This window comes from Myotis daubentonii, chromosome 7 (assembly GCF_963259705.1).
Source record: "Myotis daubentonii chromosome 7, mMyoDau2.1, whole genome shotgun sequence".
NCBI classification, from domain to species: Eukaryota; Metazoa; Chordata; class Mammalia; order Chiroptera; family Vespertilionidae; genus Myotis; species Myotis daubentonii.
Genome location: NC_081846.1, coordinates 43,214,203 through 43,235,937, shown reverse-complemented (window position 1 = coordinate 43,235,937; position 21,735 = coordinate 43,214,203). Strand labels below are relative to the sequence as shown.

At 46.3% G+C, this 21,735-nt stretch overlaps 1 protein-coding gene and 1 long non-coding RNA gene across 2 annotated transcripts; one reads left to right on the top strand and one right to left on the bottom strand.

Moving 5' to 3' along the window:
* Window positions 1-1,110: 1,110 nt before the first annotated feature.
* LOC132238494 (uncharacterized) lies at window positions 1,111-14,192 on the bottom strand. The gene is made up of 3 exons (XR_009453807.1): window positions 14,059-14,192; window positions 3,032-3,263; window positions 1,111-2,526 (listed from the first exon to the last, which is right to left on the bottom strand). It is a non-coding gene; the product is annotated as an uncharacterized LOC132238494 (long non-coding RNA).
* HOXD1 (homeobox D1) lies at window positions 13,884-16,144 on the top strand. Its single transcript, XM_059704002.1, has 2 exons — window positions 13,884-14,680; window positions 15,068-16,144. The coding sequence occupies exons 1-2, from the start codon at window positions 14,047-14,049 to the stop codon at window positions 15,379-15,381; spliced, it is 948 nt and encodes a 315-aa protein (XP_059559985.1). The 5' UTR covers window positions 13,884-14,046; the 3' UTR covers window positions 15,382-16,144.
* The last annotated feature ends 5,591 nt before the right edge of the window (window positions 16,145-21,735 follow it).

Here is a 21,735-nt window from a genome sequence, read left to right as displayed (position 1 = left end):
AAAATGGCAGGTTAGATTGGGGGCGGGAGTGGATTATCCTTTTGCTAAATTTCACCTTTTCTGAGCAGGTTTAAAATATACATGTTGTAGCAGTTATCAGCAAGAATAAGTGGCTTCAACCGAAGGGATAGTTTACCCACTTTCAAGGCTTAAAATTGTTTTCTATGAAATTTGCGTCCCTAGGCAGGATTTCTAATTGTCTTGCAAGAAATTATTTTTAAAATTATTAGGGAAATCAAAGAAGAGCTTACTGCTTTGCAGGGATAACAATCTTTCTTAACTGGCTAAATAGTAAATAGATGAATTGTCAGGCTGTTTAGATTCAGCCCGGTTTTCCCTCCTCTCTTCTTCCGACCGTAAGTAATAAAAATACATAATGCATCATGGCTCCAGGCGTTTTCCAGTGCGGTCTGTTACCGCAGGAGTATCTGCTGAGTCTGCGGGTGTCTGCAAGGCCCCAAGTGTCATCTGCGGCTTAGGGTTTCATGGATTAGACTTTAAACGGTGTCTAGCCGGGCTGACATCAGCTTCCTCTCACACTAAGACTCGAAGTGCGGGGTTAGGGGCTCCCTCCCGGAGGCACCTTCTCCTGTGGGGTGGAGGAGTTCTCTTGGGACAAATCGGCGGCTCCCTCTCATTCTTGGAGAAAGCTTCCCCGAAGCTTCTGAGAATGACTCGGGACCGGCCACACTAAGTCGCGTGGGTGGGGAGTCTGGGGAAGGCGCTTTCCGCGCGGGCACCGGCCAGGGCGAGAGTGGGCCCTGCGACACAGCCATTTAAAACTTCATAAATTATAAACAAGCTGCCGTGGCCTTCGCCATAAATTCTGCTCCCTTTGAGCCTGCAATTAGTGTTAGGAAGCACCAGAGTCTAAACACAACCGAACGCCCTCTGAAGGGCCCAACCGCCCGAGGTTGCAAAGTTTTATTTATTTCCCCTCCGTCCCCGAGGTTTGCACACACAGCCGCCTCCTCCCCCGCCACCGCCACCGCCACCGCCGGCGGTGCGCACTCGGCTGGGTTCCCAGCCTCCGCGGGAAGGCCACAATAGCGGCTCTATCGGAGACCGGCGCCCCTCCCCCGCCAGCGCAGAGGCAGGGGAGTGGGGGAGGGGAGCGGCCGGCGGCGGCGCTCGGGTTCAGGCTGCGGCTCCCGGGGGGCCTGCCGCGGGAAGGGGCGAGCTGGCAGGACAGCAAACCGCCGCCCCACCCCGTGACGGGCGCGCAGGGGACAACAGGGGCCGCACCAAGGCCTCCAGGCTGCTGGCCCTCGCCGCCGGGCGCGGGGCTGGGGACGCCCCGGGCCGCCCGCCTTCCGGAGCGGCTGCACCATTGTGCGCGCCGCGGAGGCGGGGAAGGCGGCACAAAGGCCACGCTGGGCGGCCACTGGAGGTGGGGAAGGGCCTCGCCTAGCTCCGGGCCTGCGTCTCCAGGAGGTTCACTTCGTTTGCCCAGTGGAGGGGAGGAAATGCCTCTTCGGCTCAGGCCTAGACCAGCTCGGCTTTTCCCTGCAGAGACCGCTTTGGGGGAGGTGATCGGGAAGGCTGTGGGGGAATCCCCCCCGAGCCGAGAAGAAAAGGGTGCGGGCCTCAAGCCCCCGCCCACGGATGGGAGTGGCAGCGGTTCCTTTCAATCAAGCGAGAAATAAAGCAAGGTAGAGGTGAGGCAGCAGGGGCGGCCCACGGCAAAAGGGGAGGAAAAGAGCTCCGGGCAGAGCGTGCCCTGGCTACCCGGAGAGACGCAGGCCCCAGCCCGGAGTGATGGGAGGAGATCCAATGGAGCTAGCCAGAGGGGTGGCGAGGTGGCAAGAGGAAAGGCCTGAAGGGTAGTCCTGGCCCCTGGGAAGGCAGTAAGGAAGGGTGATTAAATATATACTCCACCTTCTGGCTTTCAGACCTCAACTTCATCCAGGGACCTGACAGAGAAAAATCCGCCTCTGATGGAATCATTGCTAACCACCCGTTTGTACCATTTCTTTGTACGGGCTTTCCAATGAGAGGGGGAGAACGTAGAGGACTTTCCCCTTGGTACAGCCCCAAGCCCAGTCCCTATCAGAGACACAGTAGCCACATTGGTTTCCCAGGCCCCAGAGGATGCTAACCTTGCTGAAGAGAGTTTTGAAATATAGTGATTACCTATACCAGCTACTCCCTTCTCCCTGTGCCAGCTGACTGACCCTTGAGTGAAGTGCATCTTCCCAGCCAGCAGGCTGGGGAGCCTAGGCTCTCCATCTGTTGAGGTTTTTCATTAGGGAGGGTGAAGTGGCTGTGTGTGTGTGTGTGTGTGTGTGTGTGTGTGTGTTTGAATAACAAAGAAGGAACCCAACTTCTACTTGACCTGGGGAAGCCAGAAGCTTGTTGACACCTTCAGTATTCAAAGGGCAGTCACAGGCCTGTTTTGACTTATCCTGATAATTAGTTGAAACTTCCTCCTGAAGTTAAGACTTGGTTAGTAGACCCAGTTACAAATCTAGAGAGGTCCTCTTCATCTGGGAGTTCTTGGCATTCCTTTGGTCCTTCTTTCAGAAACTGTAAGACAAGAATAGGATGAACAGAAGTTTGTGAATATTAAATAAAAATGAAGACGGGCAGAAAGCTCTAGTTCCCACAGGTCTGTAGCCTGCTCACTTCATGGCACTAACACTTCCCAGAGATCTATCCCTAGACACCTTGGGCACAGGAAGCCAAGACTGAGTCACCAGCCACACCCTCACCATCTCTGAGGACTGGCTCATTTAGATCTCTCTTGCAGAAGGCCTGGATGAGAAAAAAAAAAGATTGGGTAGATGAGTCCTCTGTACGTACTGCCCTGGTGGTGCTAGTTGGTGGTGGAGAGGCTCATCACAGAGAATGAAACCTTAGTTCTCATTGTTCCCTTGTCTTCCACTCCAGCTACAAATGCCCTTATCTTTGGGACCCAAGTTGGTGCCAAGTGGATTTATATACTTGGCTTAAAGCCTACACCTAAACACTTCGTCAGGTCTCATACTCACACTGGCAAATTGGAAAGGTCAGAGACAATCCAGAGGCCTACTTTCAGGCCAGGTCCAGCCTGATGCACAGTGCACAAAAGGCTTCCACACTTGAAAAAAGAGTCCAGGTAAATGGATGTCCAATTGTTTGCAGTAGCAGAAGCAGGTGAAGGGTCCCCAGGAGATCTGCAAGACGGGACATGTTGGTTAAGTCCTCTTGTCCTAGATCTTGTGGCAAAACATCTTGACTGGTTCCTATAGCTAGTCTGGATCATTTTCATGGAAGAATAGTATCTGGAAAATTATGGAAACAGGGTGTTAACATCAGTAAGAGCCCAAGGAGAAGATCTTAATTTAAATCAGGATTCATGGAGAACCCTGGTACAAATGAAGTGTTTTTTGCTGGGGAAGCAGGCGTCAAACCAGGCCTCAAACCAGGCCTCAAACCAGGCCTCGAGGGAGAACCTGTTGGACCAGGGCCTTTTTGAAGGAGGGAAGAGTGGTCCCTGACTTATAAGGAGAAGGCCTTTTTATGGATCTATTGTTCAAAGCATTGCCCTACAAATACCATATTCCTCCCCAATCCTCCCCAAGGCCGCATGGCCAAGTGGGGAAGCTGGGTCGGAGGAGCTGAGCTCCAGGCAGCGGCAGAGTTGGCACCCTCCTCCCCCTCCCCCAGTCTGTTGCCCCTTGGAGCAACAACGACGCCTTCCCCAGGCAGGCAGAGGACATACAAAGGAAGGCCCCCCCCCCCCCCCCGCCCGTCCTGGGAACCGGAGACACTCTGGGGAGGAGGCTGGCGTGGACCCCCGAGTCTGAGCACCTCCCTCCCCCGTGGGTAACAATGCCCCCGCCTCCCCTGGGCAGTCAGGCGGTCAGTCATTCGGCAGCACAAAGACCAGTTTGGGCTGCGCCTCCAAGTGACGCTGGTGACGCTGGATGCGCGCTTCTTCCAGCTTTCCACCCGGCGCGGCAGGGTGCTGCGGCTGGGGGGAGGATGGGTGTTCCTGAATCCACCTGGAACACTTGGGAAGACAAACGGTGAGTTAATCACCCAACCGGCTGGTGGCCGAGCCCCCTCTCGCGAGCGAGCGAGGAGGTCTGGGGCGGGGGCCGGGGTGAACGATTTCTCAGTGTGTGTCTAGTGTGGGGTGGGGGGAGCAGGAGAGGTTAGTCCTATTAAGAGTTCATCAATCACCCGGTGTGCACTTTTTTCGCCAGACGGCCGTTCCTCCTCCTTCAGAACAAGTCTGGGCCAGCTGGGAACTGACCAGAGACCGCAAGCGGAGGAGACCCAGGCAGGCACGGGGATTGAGCCCCAAAGGAGGGCGAGACCCGCCACCCGTGCACCAGAGCAGCGCAGTCTGACCAGCACTCTGCTGGGTCAGGGTGGAGGGAAGCACTGGCCAGTTACCTCCCCCCACAGGCCCAGCACTGCCTCCCACCAGCTCTGCCCTCTGACCACTCAGGGTGCCCAGCGCCTGCCCAACATGCCTGCCCCTATACCTGCCCCTCAGTGATTCTGCATCTCCTTCTCCCCCCAGACCTCCTGCTTGTTCATGTGACACTCTTGAACACTGCTCTACCCCCAGAAAGGGCCAAACCCATCTCAGATAACAGGACCAAAAAAAAAAAAATCCCAATGGATCAGAAGGTTCTTGTAGAGACACTTTCATTTTAAGAGTTTTAAGAAAGATGTCCCCAGGGACTAGAATTCAAGGGAGAGCCTGAACTAGTTTAGTTATATTTACCTGCAGGAGTATTTATGTGGGAGGAAGCAGAAGACTCCTGTTGAACTTGGAGCTAAACTTTAACATCATTTAAAATAACAATAAATGCCCTAGCTGGTTTGGCTCACTGTATAGAGCGTTGGCCTGGGGACTGGGGACTAAAGGGTCCCAGGTTCGATTCCGGTCAAGGGCATGTACCTTGGTTGCAGGCACATCCCCAGTAGGGGGTGTGCAGGAGGCAGCTGGTCGATGTTTCTCTGTTTCTAACTCTCTATCTCTCTCCCTTCCTCTCTGCAAAAAATCAATAAAATATATTAAAAAAATAAAATAACAATAAAAATATACTTAAAACACCAAACACAATGATATACCTCTCCTGGTTTTTTTTTTTTTTGTTTGGTGTGTGTGTGTGTGTGTGTGTGTGTGTGTGTGTGTGTATGTGAGGGCATGATTTGAGTATTTAAAAATACTTTTAAGTGAGGTATTATATATTAGTATTAGTTTCAGGAGTACAACCTAATGATTTGATATTTGTATGCACCACAAAATGATCACCAAATAAGTTTAGCTAACATGTCATCATATATAGTTACAAATTTTTCTTGTGATGATAACTTTTAAGATTTATTATCTTAGCAACTTTCAACTATGCAGTATAGTATTGTTAACTATGGTTACCATGCTGCATGAGTATTTTTATTTCAGCTCTTTTAGGTTCCTTTTAGAAACACCATAAAGGGACAGACTCCAAGGTTAGGGGCAGTCATTGACATTAGAGCTCTTCCCAGCAGGAGGCTCAGGTGAGTGGGTGGTAAAGCATTCTTCTCTCCAGTCTTGAGTGGTACCTAATGTGCAGTTTGTAAATTCTAAGAAAGTTCCAGGCTACCGTCTCTTTTACCTTTTTTCTGAGTGACATCAGGTAAGAATTTTCTGATGTTAAATGTGTTGCCTTAGCCTACAGCAAGGAGCCTCTGAAGGACATAAAGTCCCAGCTTTCTTCCCTCTTCCCCCTCCCCTCAGTCCTCTTCTCTCTCATCATCCTCTTGGGTGGAAATTAACTTGCTTTAGAGAAATGTTGTACTGTCATTTTAAGCCTTGCAGTTTCCTGAACTCATTGAGCAATTAAAGTACTTGGTCCTGATGTCTTCTGTTCAGAACCTGCCCATCTCCTTGCCTTTCCACCAATACTGACTGAACAGTTCCTGTATGCACTGTCCTGGGCTCTGAGACACAAAAATGAGTCATTAATGCTGAGTACCCTTCTATCTACTGGGGGAGAAAAAGAACCCAATCCTAAAACAGTGACAAATGCTGTCATAGAGGTGTAGCCAAAATGTTCCTGGAATAAAGAGAAGGCACCACTAACAGTACTGTAGTGTCAAAAAAAATAAAAACCAAAACAACAACAACAACAACAACAACAACAAAGCTTCTCAGAGGAAGTGAATTTAGGTCCCTGAAGTATAGGAGTTTTTTGGACCCAAGAAGGAGGGACATACCAGGTGGAGAGAGCCGCACATACAAAAGCAGGGAGGGGAGAAAGTGCAAAGTCTGGACCTGGAATGAGGAGAGTGGTTTGGAGTGGGCCACCTGGCTGGAAAGAGGTTGTAGAAGGTCCCATGAGAATGAGTCTAGACTCTAGACTTAATCTATAGGCAATGGGGAGCCACTGAAGGTTATAAACTGGAATGTGAGATTATCTGTTTGGAAAGCTAACTCTTAAAAAAATTATATATGTATATATTTCAGAGAGGAAGGGAGAGGGAGAGAGAAATAGAGAAACAGAAACATCAATGATTAGAGAGAATCAATTGGCTGCCTCTTGCAGGCCCTCTACTTGGGATAGAGCCCACAAGCTGGCTATGTGCCCTGACCAGGAATGGAACCCTGACCTCCTGGTTCATAGGTTGACGCTCAACCACTGAGCCATGTTGGCCAGGTGGAAAGCTAACTCTTGGGGGTACTGTGTCTGATTAGAGAAAGGAGGCAAGAAGAAAAAAGGAGGCTGCTGGAATATCCAGCCTTGAGAGGAACTAATGCAATAGGATGAAGAGGAGAGACATTTAGGAGGAAGAATTCACAGGACGCAGTGATCAACTGGATGAAAGAGTAGTGGGTGTTAATCCTTAGGTTTCTTCTATTTTGAAGTCTGTGTGGGTAGTCAGGTCATTTCACCAACATGAATAGAGGAGGGAGAAGAGAAGACTTTGCAGGGGAAACTAATTAGTTCAAGTTTAGGTTTACATTGTGTTTTCTGAGTTGTTAACTGATACATTGCATGACCCTAAGCAATTCACTTAATCTTTCTGGCCTTCAGTTTCATCATCAATGAAACAGTCAATAAAGGTATATACCTCATAAGTTTATCCGTAGATAAAATTAGAGCAGTGTGTGTATGTGTTTTATTATCTTCATCAGGTCCAAGTGAATGTCCTATTATATAAAGCTAAAACCTAGGGAAAACATTTTCTTACCCATCCATGCTAATCAATATTTAGGTTCTGGGTGGCCAGTGAGAACTCTCAGGAAAATTAAAAACAATAGCCTACTGCTTCCCAGATATTGAATTCAAGCTAATGTTTAAGACTAGGTCAGATTAGATTGCTAATCAGAGCCCCTCTGCTTCTGGATGGTACTCTCCAGGGGAGACATGCAGAAATATGGTCTTGGTATTAGACCACTAAAGAGGAGTCCTCTTAGCAGATGTTGGAAAGTTTCTACACTTTTTTTAAAAAAAAATATATTTTATTGATTTTTTACAGAGAGGAAGGGAGAGGGATAGAGAGCTAGAAACATCGATGAGAGAGAAACATTGATCAGCTGCCCCCTGCACAACTCCCACTGGGGATGTGCCCGCAACCCAGGTACATGCCCTTGACCAGAATTGAACCTGGGACCCGTCAGTCTGCAGGCCGACGCTCTATCCACTGAGCCAAACCGGTTTCGGCTACACTTTTTTTTTTTATATCATGTATCTTTCAGCACATGCTTGAAGCCACCTGCTATTTTTGAACCTCAAGCTTCCTATGGCACAGTGTAGTATATGAAAGAGAGTTGAACATCTGATCTTGGCCATTTACATTGGGTGTGACTACAGCAATCTTTTCTATGTCAGTAATACCATTCATAAAATGGAATAATGAAAAGATCAAATAAGACAAGTAGAATGATATTTCTGGAAATGCTATAAGGGTAAGTAAAGTATTATTTTTCACTTATCAGATTGGCAAAATTAAAAGACTAATTCCCTGTGACTTGGCAAAAGTGTGAGGAAACAGGAATTCTCATTTGTTTATGGTAGAAGTATAAACTGATTCACCTCTATGGAGAGAGGCTTGGCAATACGTATCAAAATTGCCAGCATACATACTTTTGACTAATTTCACATCCAGGAATTTTTATAATAGGTAAAAACTTGAACATGTATTTGTAATAGCAAAAGATTGCAAACTAACTAAATGCTCATTAATAAGGGACTGACTAAATTATGATAGGTAGAACAGCATGAAGCTGTAAAAATAAGCCAGGAAGTTCTGAATGCATTTATATGAAATGATCTCCAAGATATAATAGGGGGGAAAGCATGGTTCAAAAGAGTCTAATATGCTACTGTTTGTGTAAAGAATGTGGAAGTGTGTGTGTGTAGTATCTCTAGAAAGACATATAAGAAATTCATAAAATTGGTTGCCTGTGTGAAGGGGAACTAGGTGGCTGGCGATGGGTTTGGGAGACTTTCACTGCATTCCTTTTGCAACTTGAACCATGTAAATTTAAATTTATTACCTATTTAAAAAATACAAGAGAAGAAAAACTATCAGTACAAGTGTAACTGACCTGGGCGTACTTGTGTGTTCACTTATCCTTATTTGTACTTGTTCTATTCAGCTACAGTAATCTTGGGACACTTCTTGTTTTGTTCCCCTCAGGACCCTGATGCTGATCAAGCTCAGCAGGAAATGAAGGGATCCTTTACCCTTGCTTGGTGATGGGATAGGTGGAGACCCAGGTCCATCACTGCCCTCTCTTGCAGTTGTAGCAAGTTTAGCAAAGGAAGGGCAGTAGGCCTCCCAGTCAGCCACATTGGCTGTGTGGTCTTCCAGAAATGAGGGCGCCCCCTTGATCACTGTGCTGCTTGCTCAGCACCGAGGCCACCACAGCACAGAGGAGGGGCTGCCCTACTCCCTGTTGCAGACTGTGAAGAGGCAACAGAATGTGGAGAGTCAGAGACCCAAGTTGGTTCCCTCATTTCTGCAGCATGGCTTTGCCTGTTAACCTCTGATTAAAGTGATTTTCTCTCTAAAATGAGGGGTTTGATGTCATTTCTTTCTCGAGACCTTCTAACATGGACCTCTTGTGCTGTGAAAGGTCAGTCTTTAGCCAGAGAAAGAGTTACAGCTTAGGCCCAAGGGACATTTCATCCCATCTGGATCCCTGAGGCTCAAATGCTCATTCCAGACAACTTGGGAGAGGTGGAAAGAAATGAGGGTTGGCTCCACCCTCTTGAGACCCCCACTCCCACTCCTTCCCTCTTCCCACTGCCTCAGAACCAATCTAAATTTTCTCTGAGGAGATTAGCAGAGGCAAATCCCTTTTACTTTCTACATCATTAGCATCATCAAAGCCAGGTTAGGAGTGGGAAGGAGCAGAAGTGAGCCCAACTTACAAAGCACTATTTTGTCAGTAAAACTTGGGAAACTCCTACTGGCTACTTCTTAAGGATATTTTCTGGAACTTCAGCCCAATTAGACTTAAATTTGACCTTGACATTGACCTCTCTGTCTCTTCTATCCAACATGCTACTGGACGCTTTTCTGGTACACTCAGACTCCAACTAGCCATGAGTTCTCATCTTGCTGGTTTCAGAGCCCTTCTCACAGAATAACCTTTCTCTCCCCACACTGCTCCCTCAACCCGGCTCCTAAAGCAGAAATCCTCCCAAGTGTGGTTCCAAAAAACCTTACTTTAGAACCACCCAAGAGGTTTATTTAAAAAAATATATACTCCGGAATCAGACCTATTGGAATAAAATCTCTGGGGGTGGGCCAAGGGACCTGTATTTTTAAACAAGCTTCTATGGTGATTCCTACCCATCTGAAGTGGTTTTGGAAGCAAATAATCTAAGGCTATCCTTTAGCTAGTATTAGTCATTGTGAAGACATACCATTCTGTCTATTCTTCATTTCTGTCCAACAAACACTTACTGAAGTCCTACTGTGTGCTAAGCACAAGCTTGACCCATGAGCCTTTCATTCACAAAGCTCTCAGGGAATGGCACAGAACTCTAAACTGCTTTCCAGGGGGAGGGTCATGTTATCAGACCCCTGATAGGTTTAGAATTTCTGTCCTTAGGATCTCTTTCACCCCCATCTCCACACCAGGAAAAGCCCCTATCCTTTTACCCCCAAAAGCAAGAGTCTTTCTATGGTTTGGGGCTATGGAGCCAACAGTTTGCATGTGCTCAAGTGTCTCCAAGGAATAACATGGTGGGGCTTGTGGAGAGGGCTTGCCAAGAGGCTTCTTAGAAACAACTGTAAACACACAGAAGACCAGACTGCCACCCTCCATCACTTCTGTCTGCTGAAAAAAGCTTGTCCTTTGTTCCAATGGGAGAGAAAAGTAGTCATATGGGTTGGGCAGGGGTGGCTGCAGTGGTGAGTAGGATGGGAAAGATTTCAAAGCATTCCTACATCAAACAGAACCTGGCAATCAGGACCCTCTGCTATACCTCCTGCTGAGAACTCAGCACTAGGACCCAGCAGGGCAAGTGACCCTAGGGAATTCATGACTTGAACAAACAATAAAATCAGTAAGACCTTTCTCCCATACCCTGTAAACATCTAGGAAACAAACTTTAAAGTTACTCAAATTACCCTGTATTTCCCTGGCCAGTGTGGCTCAGTTGGTTGGAGTGTTGTCTCATGCATCAGAAGGTCGAAGGTCCCATTCCCAGTCAGGGCACACACCTGGGTTGAGGGTTTGATCCCAGTTTGGGCAACTGATTGAGGTATTTCTCCCCTCCCTTCCCCTCTCCTCCCCTCCCCTCCCCTCTCATCCCCTCCCTTCCCCCCTCTCTCCCCCCTCTCTCTCCCTCTCTCTTCTTTCCTTCCTCCCCCCTCTCTCTAAAAAAATAAAAATAAAACACAAACATAAACCATACCCTATATTCACATCTTTCAACATACACTGCCCCCAATATTACCTTCCAATTTCTCCTTAGAAACTATCGACATAGATTCTTCTGGAGTAGATTTTTTTTAAAATATATATTTTTATTGATTTTTTACAGAGAGGAAGGGAGAGGGATAGAGAGTTAGAAACATCAATGAGAGAGAAACATAGATCAGCTGCCTCCTGCACACTCCTCACTGGAGATGTGTCTGCAACCAAGGCACATGCCCTTGACCGGAATCGAACCCGGGACCTTTCAGTCCGCAGGCCGATGCTCTATCCACTGAGCCAAACTGGTCACAGCTGGAGTGGATTTATAATACAGCTAAGACCTGTGTGAGGAATGAATCCTTTGGTCCTTTGGTTTGTGAATATTTTCCCCCAGTCTAACCTTCCCCTAACAAAATATTCTAACATAGTAGATCCTTGGCAAATGTTTGTTGAATTTGAGGCTGAAATGATCAGAGTCTTGACTGCTAACCTGAGCAAGTCAAGAACCAGTCCAGGAGTGGAGGTGACAATTCTGAACCCCAAAGTGTAGGATATGCCAAACTCTGGGAGATTAAAGCGAGTAGAGGGAAGGATGAACAGAATGTATCCCCCTGTATGCAATTAGCAGGGAGTCTGAACAAATAGTGAACAACCTCACCCACAGCTGTGAAAACAAAACAACTCAATTTTTAAAAATCTCATTTTGTTTTTAGGATACTCTTTTCTCTCAGCGAAAGCTCAATCTCCAAAATTTTGCTTCAGTGAAATAGTGTGGACAGCTCATTAGTGCATCAAAGTCAATGTTTAATTGTGATAGGAAGGACCCAACTTTTGCCCCAAGTTCTTAGCAAGAAAAACCTGGTCCTTGTTGCAATGAAGGTTGCGAAGGCATCTAGGCTGCTTGTTTTTCCTGAAAGCTTAGAGTAAGGGCTCTACCATTGGATAGATTTTGGTCAGACTTGCCGACAGTCAGGGTAGGTTTTCTGTCCTACATCCTGGGTTGCAGCCAGCAGCACATCTTCAGAGAGGTTTATAAGGCCACCCCTTCCTTTTTGACCCCCTGGGGCCTCTGGACCTATGCGTTGTCATACCTTTTGAGAGAGGGCCTTATGGTTTTGAGATAGGAGTGTAAGAGCTGGGACATTATGTTGCTAAAAACTGGCTATTAAGAGTCCAGCCAGAGAACCCTCTATGAACTCAGCAGCATGTGATTTGCTGATACTTTCTCATTAAAGGTGCAGAGGGAGGACAGTGAAGAAATGCATCTGCATTTGAAGCCTGAGTTAGCTTTGAAGAGCTCTATCATTTCCTGACCAGGGTGCTAGAGAAAAGCTCTTACTTTTCTTTTTTTTAAAAAAAACTAGTTAGGACCTTTGTCATTTGATGATTGGCTACAGGAGAAAACTGAAGTAGCAACATCAAGTTTGAAGGGATCAAGTTCAGCATAGGATTCTATTTCCCAATGAAATCCAAGCACTCCAGCAGTGCAGGAATCCCAGACTTCTTTAGCTCTGTGCTGGTTCCTCTCTACCTAACCCCTCTGCACGATGGCTCAACCCTCCCCCATCTTGGCTCAACTTCAGCCTCACCAGCAGTAACACTTTTGGTGTGGCTTTGTTTATTCACAAGTTCACATCCCTGTAAGGAACTGGCTCCCTAAACTGTGGTGGCTCCTATATTCCAGACTTCCTCAGAGTGCAATTTTAGGCAAGGGCTCAATGGCTCTTTCATGACAAGTAGATCAGTAAAACAATAATAAAACCTCCGTCACCATAACTCAGAGGCTGTAATAGATCAAGTGCTCAAGGGCACTTGAAAAGCCAAGAGTAGACTCTTTATTCACAGAGTTTTAGGAAACCACTCTCTTTCATTACTGCTGTGTGTAAATAACATCTATTGGTTTAATTTGTTATTTTCCTACAGCCACAAAGAGGGAAATATTAAAAGAAATATTCAAGGAAGTTGGAAAGTTTGTCAATGTAAATCGTGTCTTTGTAACCCTTCTACTCTTCATTTCCTGTGCCAACTGCGCTTTTATTTCCCGTCTCTCTACACTCAGTAAACAAAACCATATTATCAAGGGAAAGACGTGAGCCCATTAACATTGTAAGCCCTCAGATTTCACTCGCAAGAGACGACGCAGCACTTATCTGATGGAACAGGAGCTTTAATTGCTTCGAGGTACAAGCCTGTCCAAACCTTTGAGATCTGACCCGTCCCTGGGAAGCCTCTGCGCCCTTGAGCCAAGCGCCTGGGAGAAAGGGTGCCCAGCACCAGTGCGTGTGCCAACCTCTCAGATAGGAGCACAACCATCGCTCCATCACAAGGGCACATTCTTTATTTTGACAACCTAGTCAGGGGGGTGGAAATCAGCCAAACTTCCGAACAAGGCAGAAACTTTATCTTCTGTCTGAATCAAAGCGTGTCACTCCAACAGTGGCCCTTAGGCCCCCACAAATGGAAGGAGTGAAGAAGCTGGAGGGACTGCTGCGAAGTGACCTGAGAATCGAGTCTGACAGTGAGAATGCTGTGCCTCCCCAGCTATCCAGCACCTACAGCATAAAATTTAGTTCCGTAATTAAGTCGGAGAAAGGGGGCGGGGGACATTAAACTTCCTCTCCAGGTTTAGGAGAGAAGTAACGTTAGTGCCAAGAAAACCAAAAACGCAGAGGTCTCAGGAAAACGAGGAAGAGGAGTACCTACCTTCCCTGGAGAAAGGCCGGGAGCAGTGCCCACCGGCCAAGCTCCGTGCTCCCTTTTAACCCCTTTCACACCGCGAGGCTCACAACCTGCACCTGAGCGACTAGCCACCCACGACCCAGGCAAGTTCTCGCTCCCTCTCTCCTCCCGCCCTCACCCGAGAGGCCCGTCCTGTCTGCCTCCCCCAGCCCTTCCCATGGCCGCGCCCGGGCCGCGCGGCTCTACCCCCCGCGGGGGGCCACTGGGTGGCGGCCTCCCGCAGGTTCGGCAAAGTTGGCGCTGGGCTAGGCGCGTGGAGCCCGGGCCGTGCGGGGCAGGCGCCCATTGGCCGGCCGGCGCCACGTGGCCACCCCGGCCGCTATATTAGGCCACTATGGACCTCGGGCTCGCTCGCCATGGCTTCGCGAGGGCATCTCGGGTAGAGAGGAGAGGAGGAGCGGCGCAGAGCCCAGCCCGGGACCGCGCGCTCAGGTGGGAGGGCCGGGACCATGAGCTCCTACCTGGAGTACGTGTCGTGCGGCGGCGCCGGGGGCGGTGGCGACCTGCTCAGCTTCGCGCCCAAGTTCCGCCGCGCCGATGCCCGGCCGGTGGCCCTGCAGCCGGCCTTCCCCCTGGGCAGCGGCGACGGCGCTTTCGTCAGTTGCCTGCCCCTGGCCGCTGCCCGCCCCGCGCCTTCGCCGCCAGCCACCCCCGCGCCGCCCCCCGCCGCCCCGCCGTACGCGCCGGGCACCCTGGAGGCTGCCTACGAGCCGGGCGCCGCACCTGCCGCGGCGGGGGCCGCCGACTACGCCTTCCTGGGGCCCGGGCCCGCCTACGACTTCCCGTGCGCGCTCGGGCGGCCGGCCGACGACGGCGGGGCGCACGTCCACTACGCCACCTCGGCCGTGTTCTCGGGCGGCAGCTCCTTGCTTCTCAGCGGCCAGGTGGACTACGCGGCCTTCGGCGAGCCCGGCCCCTTCCCGGCAGGTCTCAAAGGGCCCGCCGACGGCCTCTCCGGGGCCTTCCAGACCGCGTCCCCGGCCCCCGGCGCCTACCCCAAGTCCGCCTCCCCCGCGTCCGGCCTCCCCGCCGCTCTCAGCACCTTCGAGTGGATGAAAGTGAAGAGGAACGCCCCCAAGAAAAGTGAGTACTCGAGTCTTGGACGGACGCGCCTGGGTTGGGGACAGAGCCCCCTCCGCGGAATTGCGCTAGGAGCACCTTGCAGCTGTTCCTCTAGACGGCGGGTTGGGGTCTAGGGAGGAAACGCGTTCCCAGGTGTTGTGAAAGCAGGAGAAGCCTAATGAGCGTGCTCCGGCCACACGCTCGCAAAGTGTGCCAGGCGTGGAGGAAAGTGCAGGACGGGGCTCGCTCCACGGAGCATTCCCCAGGCACAGCTCTGTCCGCAGAGACCCGGGAAGGCTGCGCTGTGACTTGATTCTAACTGTACGTTCTAACTGTAGCCCTCCTGCTCCCCGGTGTTGGGTCTCCGTGCCCTCTCGCCCCTGCTGACGATCTGTCTTCATGTTACAGGCAAACTCACCGAGTATGGAGCCGCTAGCCCCTCCAGCGCGATCCGCACGAATTTCAGCACCAAGCAACTGACAGAACTGGAGAAGGAGTTTCATTTCAATAAGTACTTAACTCGAGCCCGACGCATCGAGATAGCCAACTCCTTGCAGCTGAATGACACCCAAGTCAAAATCTGGTTCCAGAACCGCAGGATGAAACAGAAGAAAAGAGAAAGAGAAGGGCTTCTGCCCGCGGCCACCTCTGTGGCTTCCCTCCAACTTACCTTCTCAGGCAAGAACCTAGGGAGCCCTTCTCAGGTCCAAGAACCCTCATGAGATTTAGTCTTGAGGCTGAGGAAACTTGGCCTGCAGGAGTCATAGGCCAGCCCACCCCTGTCTAGACTTACTAGCTCAGTTTGGGGTGGCAGTGGGCCTGTGCAGAAAGAGAGGTTTCACTTGGGAAAGGAAGTATCTTAGTCGACTTCTGAGTTCCAGGCTGTGGGTGTACAGATACTAATTGGAGGTCTCTTCAGCCACTCATATGTGTTTTATCTGAGTCTTATCAGGGAGAAGGTGCCTAGCTGCCAGCCCAACCCTGCTGCTATGTTGCCTTAGTCAGATGCAATTCCTGGGTGCAGAGTGCAGTGCAGTAGTTGCAGAGCTCTAGCAACCCCCTGATGTGCTCCAAAGAGCGCCTACCCAAAGTTTTTCTGGTTTTAATTTAAAGGACAAGGCTACCTGTATTCAGCTTCTTGAGATGACCAAAGCTAGTTAGAGCTTCCCTGATGTAGCTAAGCTGCTTCAATGATGATCTTCACATTTGCACTCCAGTTTCGTTTTTCTTTAAGAAGCAGTTTCTACCTCTCCATGTGCCTGAGTGAAGATACAATCGCTGTTTAGTTAGTAGCTGAACAAAGCCACAAGGTGGGTAAAGATTAGAACCTGAACTAAACCTTGATTCCAGTTACTCAAACTTGAATGTAAATATATACAGTATGTATATTTTTAAAAAGGTTTGCTTGAAATGAACATATATGACATTTAATGTCATAGCATGTAAAAGGTTTGAACTGTTTTATAATAAAAATTACAGAATATACTACTCTCTGCTTTTCCTTACTCTCATTTTTATTTTCTTTCAAGTTGATTCGGTTTCTTCTATTTGGAATTTCTTGATTCTGCTATGGAAATTTGTTTAGGTTGATAACTTTAAAAAATAACACTTCTTAAAGGTTGGATACACAAACAAGTTTGGGATAATTATCTGAACAGGTTAAGGGAGGGGAAAAAAACTACTCTGCCAAATATCAACTAACCTAGGAATTCCTTACCTTAAGTGCCCTAGTTTTATGGCCCATATGGAGACTGCACATTAACCTGTAGATTAGGTGCTCCCTGTGGGAATGTTATAAAGCCAAGGAGACACTGCAGGGAGTTGCTGTATTTTTGTCTCCTGGTCTTACAAAAGGAAGAGGAAAGGTGACCTGAAGACTTTGCTAGTTGATTAGTGTACTCAGCTGCTCATCAAACGTTCTCAGTGTCGAAATTCCTATTTCCAAAGTCAAGTATTTTAAAGAGGCTTGGAGATGCCAGTAGTCAGAGCTTTCCACTTTTGTAACCCAGACTGAGCCATCTGGCCTTACAAGAGATAGCACAGAGGTGCTTTCTGTTTTTGAAATTAAGTACTTTCAAATGAAGTCATAGAAAGAAGTACAAGCAGAGTTTGAAACTTGGCATGAGGGTATGTGGTTAAAAAAACACACACAAAAACACACACACAAAAAAACTCTCTCTAACCTTATTTCTATCCAGTTCCCAATCCTGAAGGCACCTGTGGTTGACCAAGTTTTTATGTAACCTTACAGAAATATTATTTGAAAAAAATGTAATTTTAATACACAAAATCCAGTAGATACTTGGGACAATTGTTAGGGCAGGTCATTTTCCTCACTATATAGATAGCTGTAGCTGTATCTTTAAGTTCTTTGTATAATTCAACTGAAAGGCTTAAAGCCCCAAATAACCCAGATAAGAACCTAAGCTCTTCTTTTTAGCTAGGATATCTAGATTCTTAGGGTAGTGCCTCAAATCCAATAATTCAGAGAACTAATGATTGTAGAGGATTACTTTCCTTATAAAACAGCAATGTGATTAATTGTCTTAGAATATTGAAATTATAATGAAATTCTTGTCCTTTGTACTCTTTCACAGTCTAATGGAGTTGAAGAAATAAGATTGTCAGCTCTAACAAACTCAGCTGATAAGCGGGAAAAGATATCACTTAAAAAGCAGGTCTGTCAATATTATGCTTATGTTTTGCCATCTGCCCTACACTAACTTGATGCGAATCAGATCTTGTTTGAAACAACATCCTCCCCTCTGAGCTCTGTAGCTGTGTGAAAGGACTTGTTAAAGGAGTTGTGATCAGCTTGCTTACAGCCACCTCCGGTTTCCCCTGCAGTGGTCTTTGACAAGACAATGTTTCCTTTTTGATAAGCTTTCAAATGTACACCTAAACAAAAGAGTACCAAGAGGCTTGGTCATTTCCTTAATCTACTGCCCTTTTCTTTGAGAAAATAAAGCTTTTTTTTTTTTTTTTTTTTTTTTTTTTTTTTTTTTTTTTTTTTAGCTACTACTGGCACTTAACCCTGATGGATGTCTCCCTTGATGAAGGTGGCTATTTTGACATATGTATAATGCTCTTCTATGAATCAGGCCAATATTAGCTATTTTTTGACCAACCCGAGGGATCTTTAAAAGCTTTCTTAATGCAGATCACTAAATAGCGATATTCAGAATTAGAGAGAATTCTGGCTGAAGATCGGGACAAGCTAGATGACCTCTGGAGGTCCCTTTCTTTTTTTATTCTAAAATAAAATGTTCCTTTAAAAAAATTTTATCTTTATTGCTGAAAGTATTACAGATGCCCCCGTTTCCACCCATATTGACCCCCTCCACCCTGCTCCTGTTCCCTCCCCAGGCCTTCTCTGCACTATATATATTGTCTGTCCATGGGTTATGCATATATGCATATAAATTCATTGCTTAATCTCTTCCTGTGCCTCCCCCTTCCCTCTGAAATATGTCAGTCTGTTGAATGCTTTAATGTCTCTAGATCTTTTTTGTTTATTTTGTTCATTAGGTTCCACATATAAGTGAGGTCATGTGATATTGTCTTTCTCTGACTGGCTTATTTCGCTTAGCATAATATTCTCCAGGTCCTGGAGGTTCCTTTCAGCATGAAAATGCTACAGAAACAATTCAATGACTTCTACATAGTTTATTTTAGGCCTATCATTGGAAGAAAGAGAATTCAGTTCTAAGAAAGCAAATACCTTCTCCAGAATGAGGAGACTGTGTTTATATAGGAAAAGTGGATTTTAGACATTATCAAATACATCTCATCGGTGGAGGTAACTAGCTCATGTGGATTATTTATAGAACAGTCCCCTTCTCATTATTCAGAACCTTGTGTTATATTGCGTCAGATCTTCCATGAAGTGTGATGGTTACTACTCAAATTGGGCAACTGCAAAAACAATCCCATTTCTACTTAACAAGATTTCAAATTAAACATGCTAATTCATCCTTCAGTGACCCATTACAGGAATGAATATACAACGGACAATCTGGCTGTTGTATAATTAACTATTCAATGTTCGTTTCCACAGAATGACCATGTGTCTATTTTTCTGGATTCAGGATAGTTGGGAGTGAGGAAAAAGAAAGAAAGCATTTAATAGCACATAAAACTTCCATTGCTTGAGTACTAGCAAATGAAGGTCTTGCTGATTTAAAATCCTAAAGCAATGTCACCTAGATGCTCAAAAGATTAATTGTATGCAATTTATTCTGCCTCAATCTCATATACAGCTAGGCCCAAGACCAGAAGAGGTTATGTCCGATTAGCATGTCATTAGAAAGGAGGGGCAGGGGCAGGAGAGTTGCATTAGCTCTGATGTTCTTAATTATGTCTTGTGGACAAACAAATGCTCTATATTTGCTGAATATTGAATTTGAAAACCTCAGCACCTAATCAGTTTCAGAGAGATGTTTAGTCTGACCACAGACCTCTCAACAAGAAAAATGCCCATTGTTAAAACTTTATTTGTGGTTTTAAAGTGAAACCATTCTGGACATAGCTCACAAATAATGATAAATCTCCACCTAACTAGAAATCAAGATTTTCATGGTTTTGACTTCTATAGCATATTTCCAGGGCATAAACATGCAATATAAAAAATAGTTCTATTTAACATCTAGCTTATATCTGCTTAGGTTATACTTGTTATCTAGAAATATAATCCCAATAGAAACTGTTTAGCTAAGTTCCATAATGAATTAAGAAGAAAGAAACCCTAAATAGTGAATAAAAGGGAAGTCTATTGGCCATATACGGCCCACAGAATCTTTTGGTCTGGCTCCGCCAAGGCATTAGGGGTGAGTTAATTAATGTTTGGCCAAATATAGCAGGCTGATTTTTAACTTGATAATTTTGAATGGCCCACGAATGATGTTATAAATATCCGAATGGCCCTTGGCAGAGAAAAGGTTCCCCACCCCTGACTTCGATTGTAAAGATTTAAAACATCACCTCTTCCATTTCTAATAGTGTGATTGATATAATTTGGACAGGATGGCCAAAGAGTGGACATTTAAACTTATAATAGCTAATAAAGCAGGTTACTGACACTTTGAGGCATTTCTAGAGGGCGAAAGACTATTAGCACATCCCATCCTTAGGGGTTGTGTAGAAGTTAACCTACAATTTGAGGAGTCCTCTTTAAGAAAAAAACACACAAAATCATAAATACAAAATTGTTAGGCCACCTCCCAGGATCTAGAAGGACCCAAGTTAGTGAAGCTTAAGTTTCTTTGGGTTCATGGTAGTAAATCCATCTCTGCCCCTTCCTGAAACCATTGCTTCATGCCCACCACCCAGCCATTGCCTATAAGATGGTCACAATGATTTCTTTTCCTCCAACATCTTGGAGCCAGAATGACTGTTTGATCGTCTTTAAGCGCATTCAATAATAAATATTGTGTGGATAAGGGCAGGTTGGGACTTTGTTCTACAATCTGAGCATCGCAATCTCACTCTGCTTTGGGCTACTGGCTGGCTGAATTACTTTACCACCATGGAATGGGAGCCCTCTCTCATCCTTGGGGGTCTTTTCTGTGTATTTCCTTCTCAATGATACAAGCAGAAGAGAAATACAGGGTTAGAGAGCCCACAGCTACAATTAGCTTCTAAAAATTTCACAGAAGGATGGAATCACTGAGACTGAAGTAAAGAACTGTGTAACCAAGAAAATTACTCTTGCCCTAACCAGTTTGGCTCAGTGGATAGAGCGTTGGCCTGCGGACTGAAAGGTCCCAGGTTCGATTCCAGTCAAGGGCATGTACCTGGGCTGCGGGCACATCCCCAGTGGGGGGTGTGCAGGAGGCAGCTGATCGATGTTTCTCTCTCATTGATGTTTCTAACTCTCTATCCCTCTCTTTTCCTCTCTGTAAAAAATTAATAAAATATTAAAAAAAAGAAAATTACACTTAAGATAGGAAACAAGGATTTTCACACTAGTTGTGTTTTCTGATTAAAAGGAAAAATAACTTCCCTGGTCTCAGTTTCTCCTGTAAAAAAGGGGGAGTTGGTCTGGATGGTCATTAAGTTTTCTCATCACCTTAGCATTCTCCCAAAATCCTTTACTCTGCTGTTACTGAAAGGTGTATTTAACAATATTGAAGCTCTGTAAGATTATCACCAATGAGAGACTGTTGTTATTGGAATAATAGCTGAGGCCTTTAAAAATGTCATCTCTCTAGCTTTAGGAAGTATATGTGTGTGTTTGTATGTGAGGTAGGTAATGTTTCTCATTGGTCTTGACTTGATGAAAACAAAAATCTAACAATGCTCTTGTCCCCTCAACCCCAAAGTTACCACTTCTCTTTGACCAGATAAATTAGGGTTTAATAAGAAACTTTTCAAATATGTGTCAGCACTTCATGTTCAGAGCCTCAATCTCCTTGTCCTTAATCCCATACTTCAAAGTTGTCAACTTTCAAAATAGAGAAATAATTTTGAATTTTTATTCCTTTAAAATATGTAGGTTTGCAAAATTAATATTCTCTTTTGTTGAAGAAAAGAGATAAAGGACAACCAAATTACTCCTCCTTTCCCAAATGCTGCCTTTATTTCATTCTCCATTGGCTTCAGCTTTATCATCTCTCATTCAGACATGCAGTGGGTGCCTCACTGGTCTCCTTGCCTCTGGTATCCTTCCCAGCTATTCCATTGTAAAGTCCTGTCTTCACTGTGTTCCACTTTAAATTCTTTGTAGTTCCTGGTTGCCAATGGGAGCAACTGAAATGTCTTTGGCCTGAGATTCAAGTTTCCCAACCTCTGTATTTTCCATGTTAATCTCATACTATTTTTTTTTTTTAAATCCTCACTCAAGGATATCTCCCCATTGATTTTAAATAGAGTGGAAGGGAGAGAGAGAGAGAGAGAGAGAGAGAGAGAGAGAGAGAGAGAGAGAGAGAGAGAGAGAGAGAGAGAGAGAGAGAGAGAGAAACATTGATGTGAGAGAGACATATCGATTGGTTTGGTTGCCTCCTGCATGCACCCCGACCAGGGCCAGGGATTGAACCTGCAACCCAGGACCCTGCCCTTGACTTGGATTTGAACTCAGG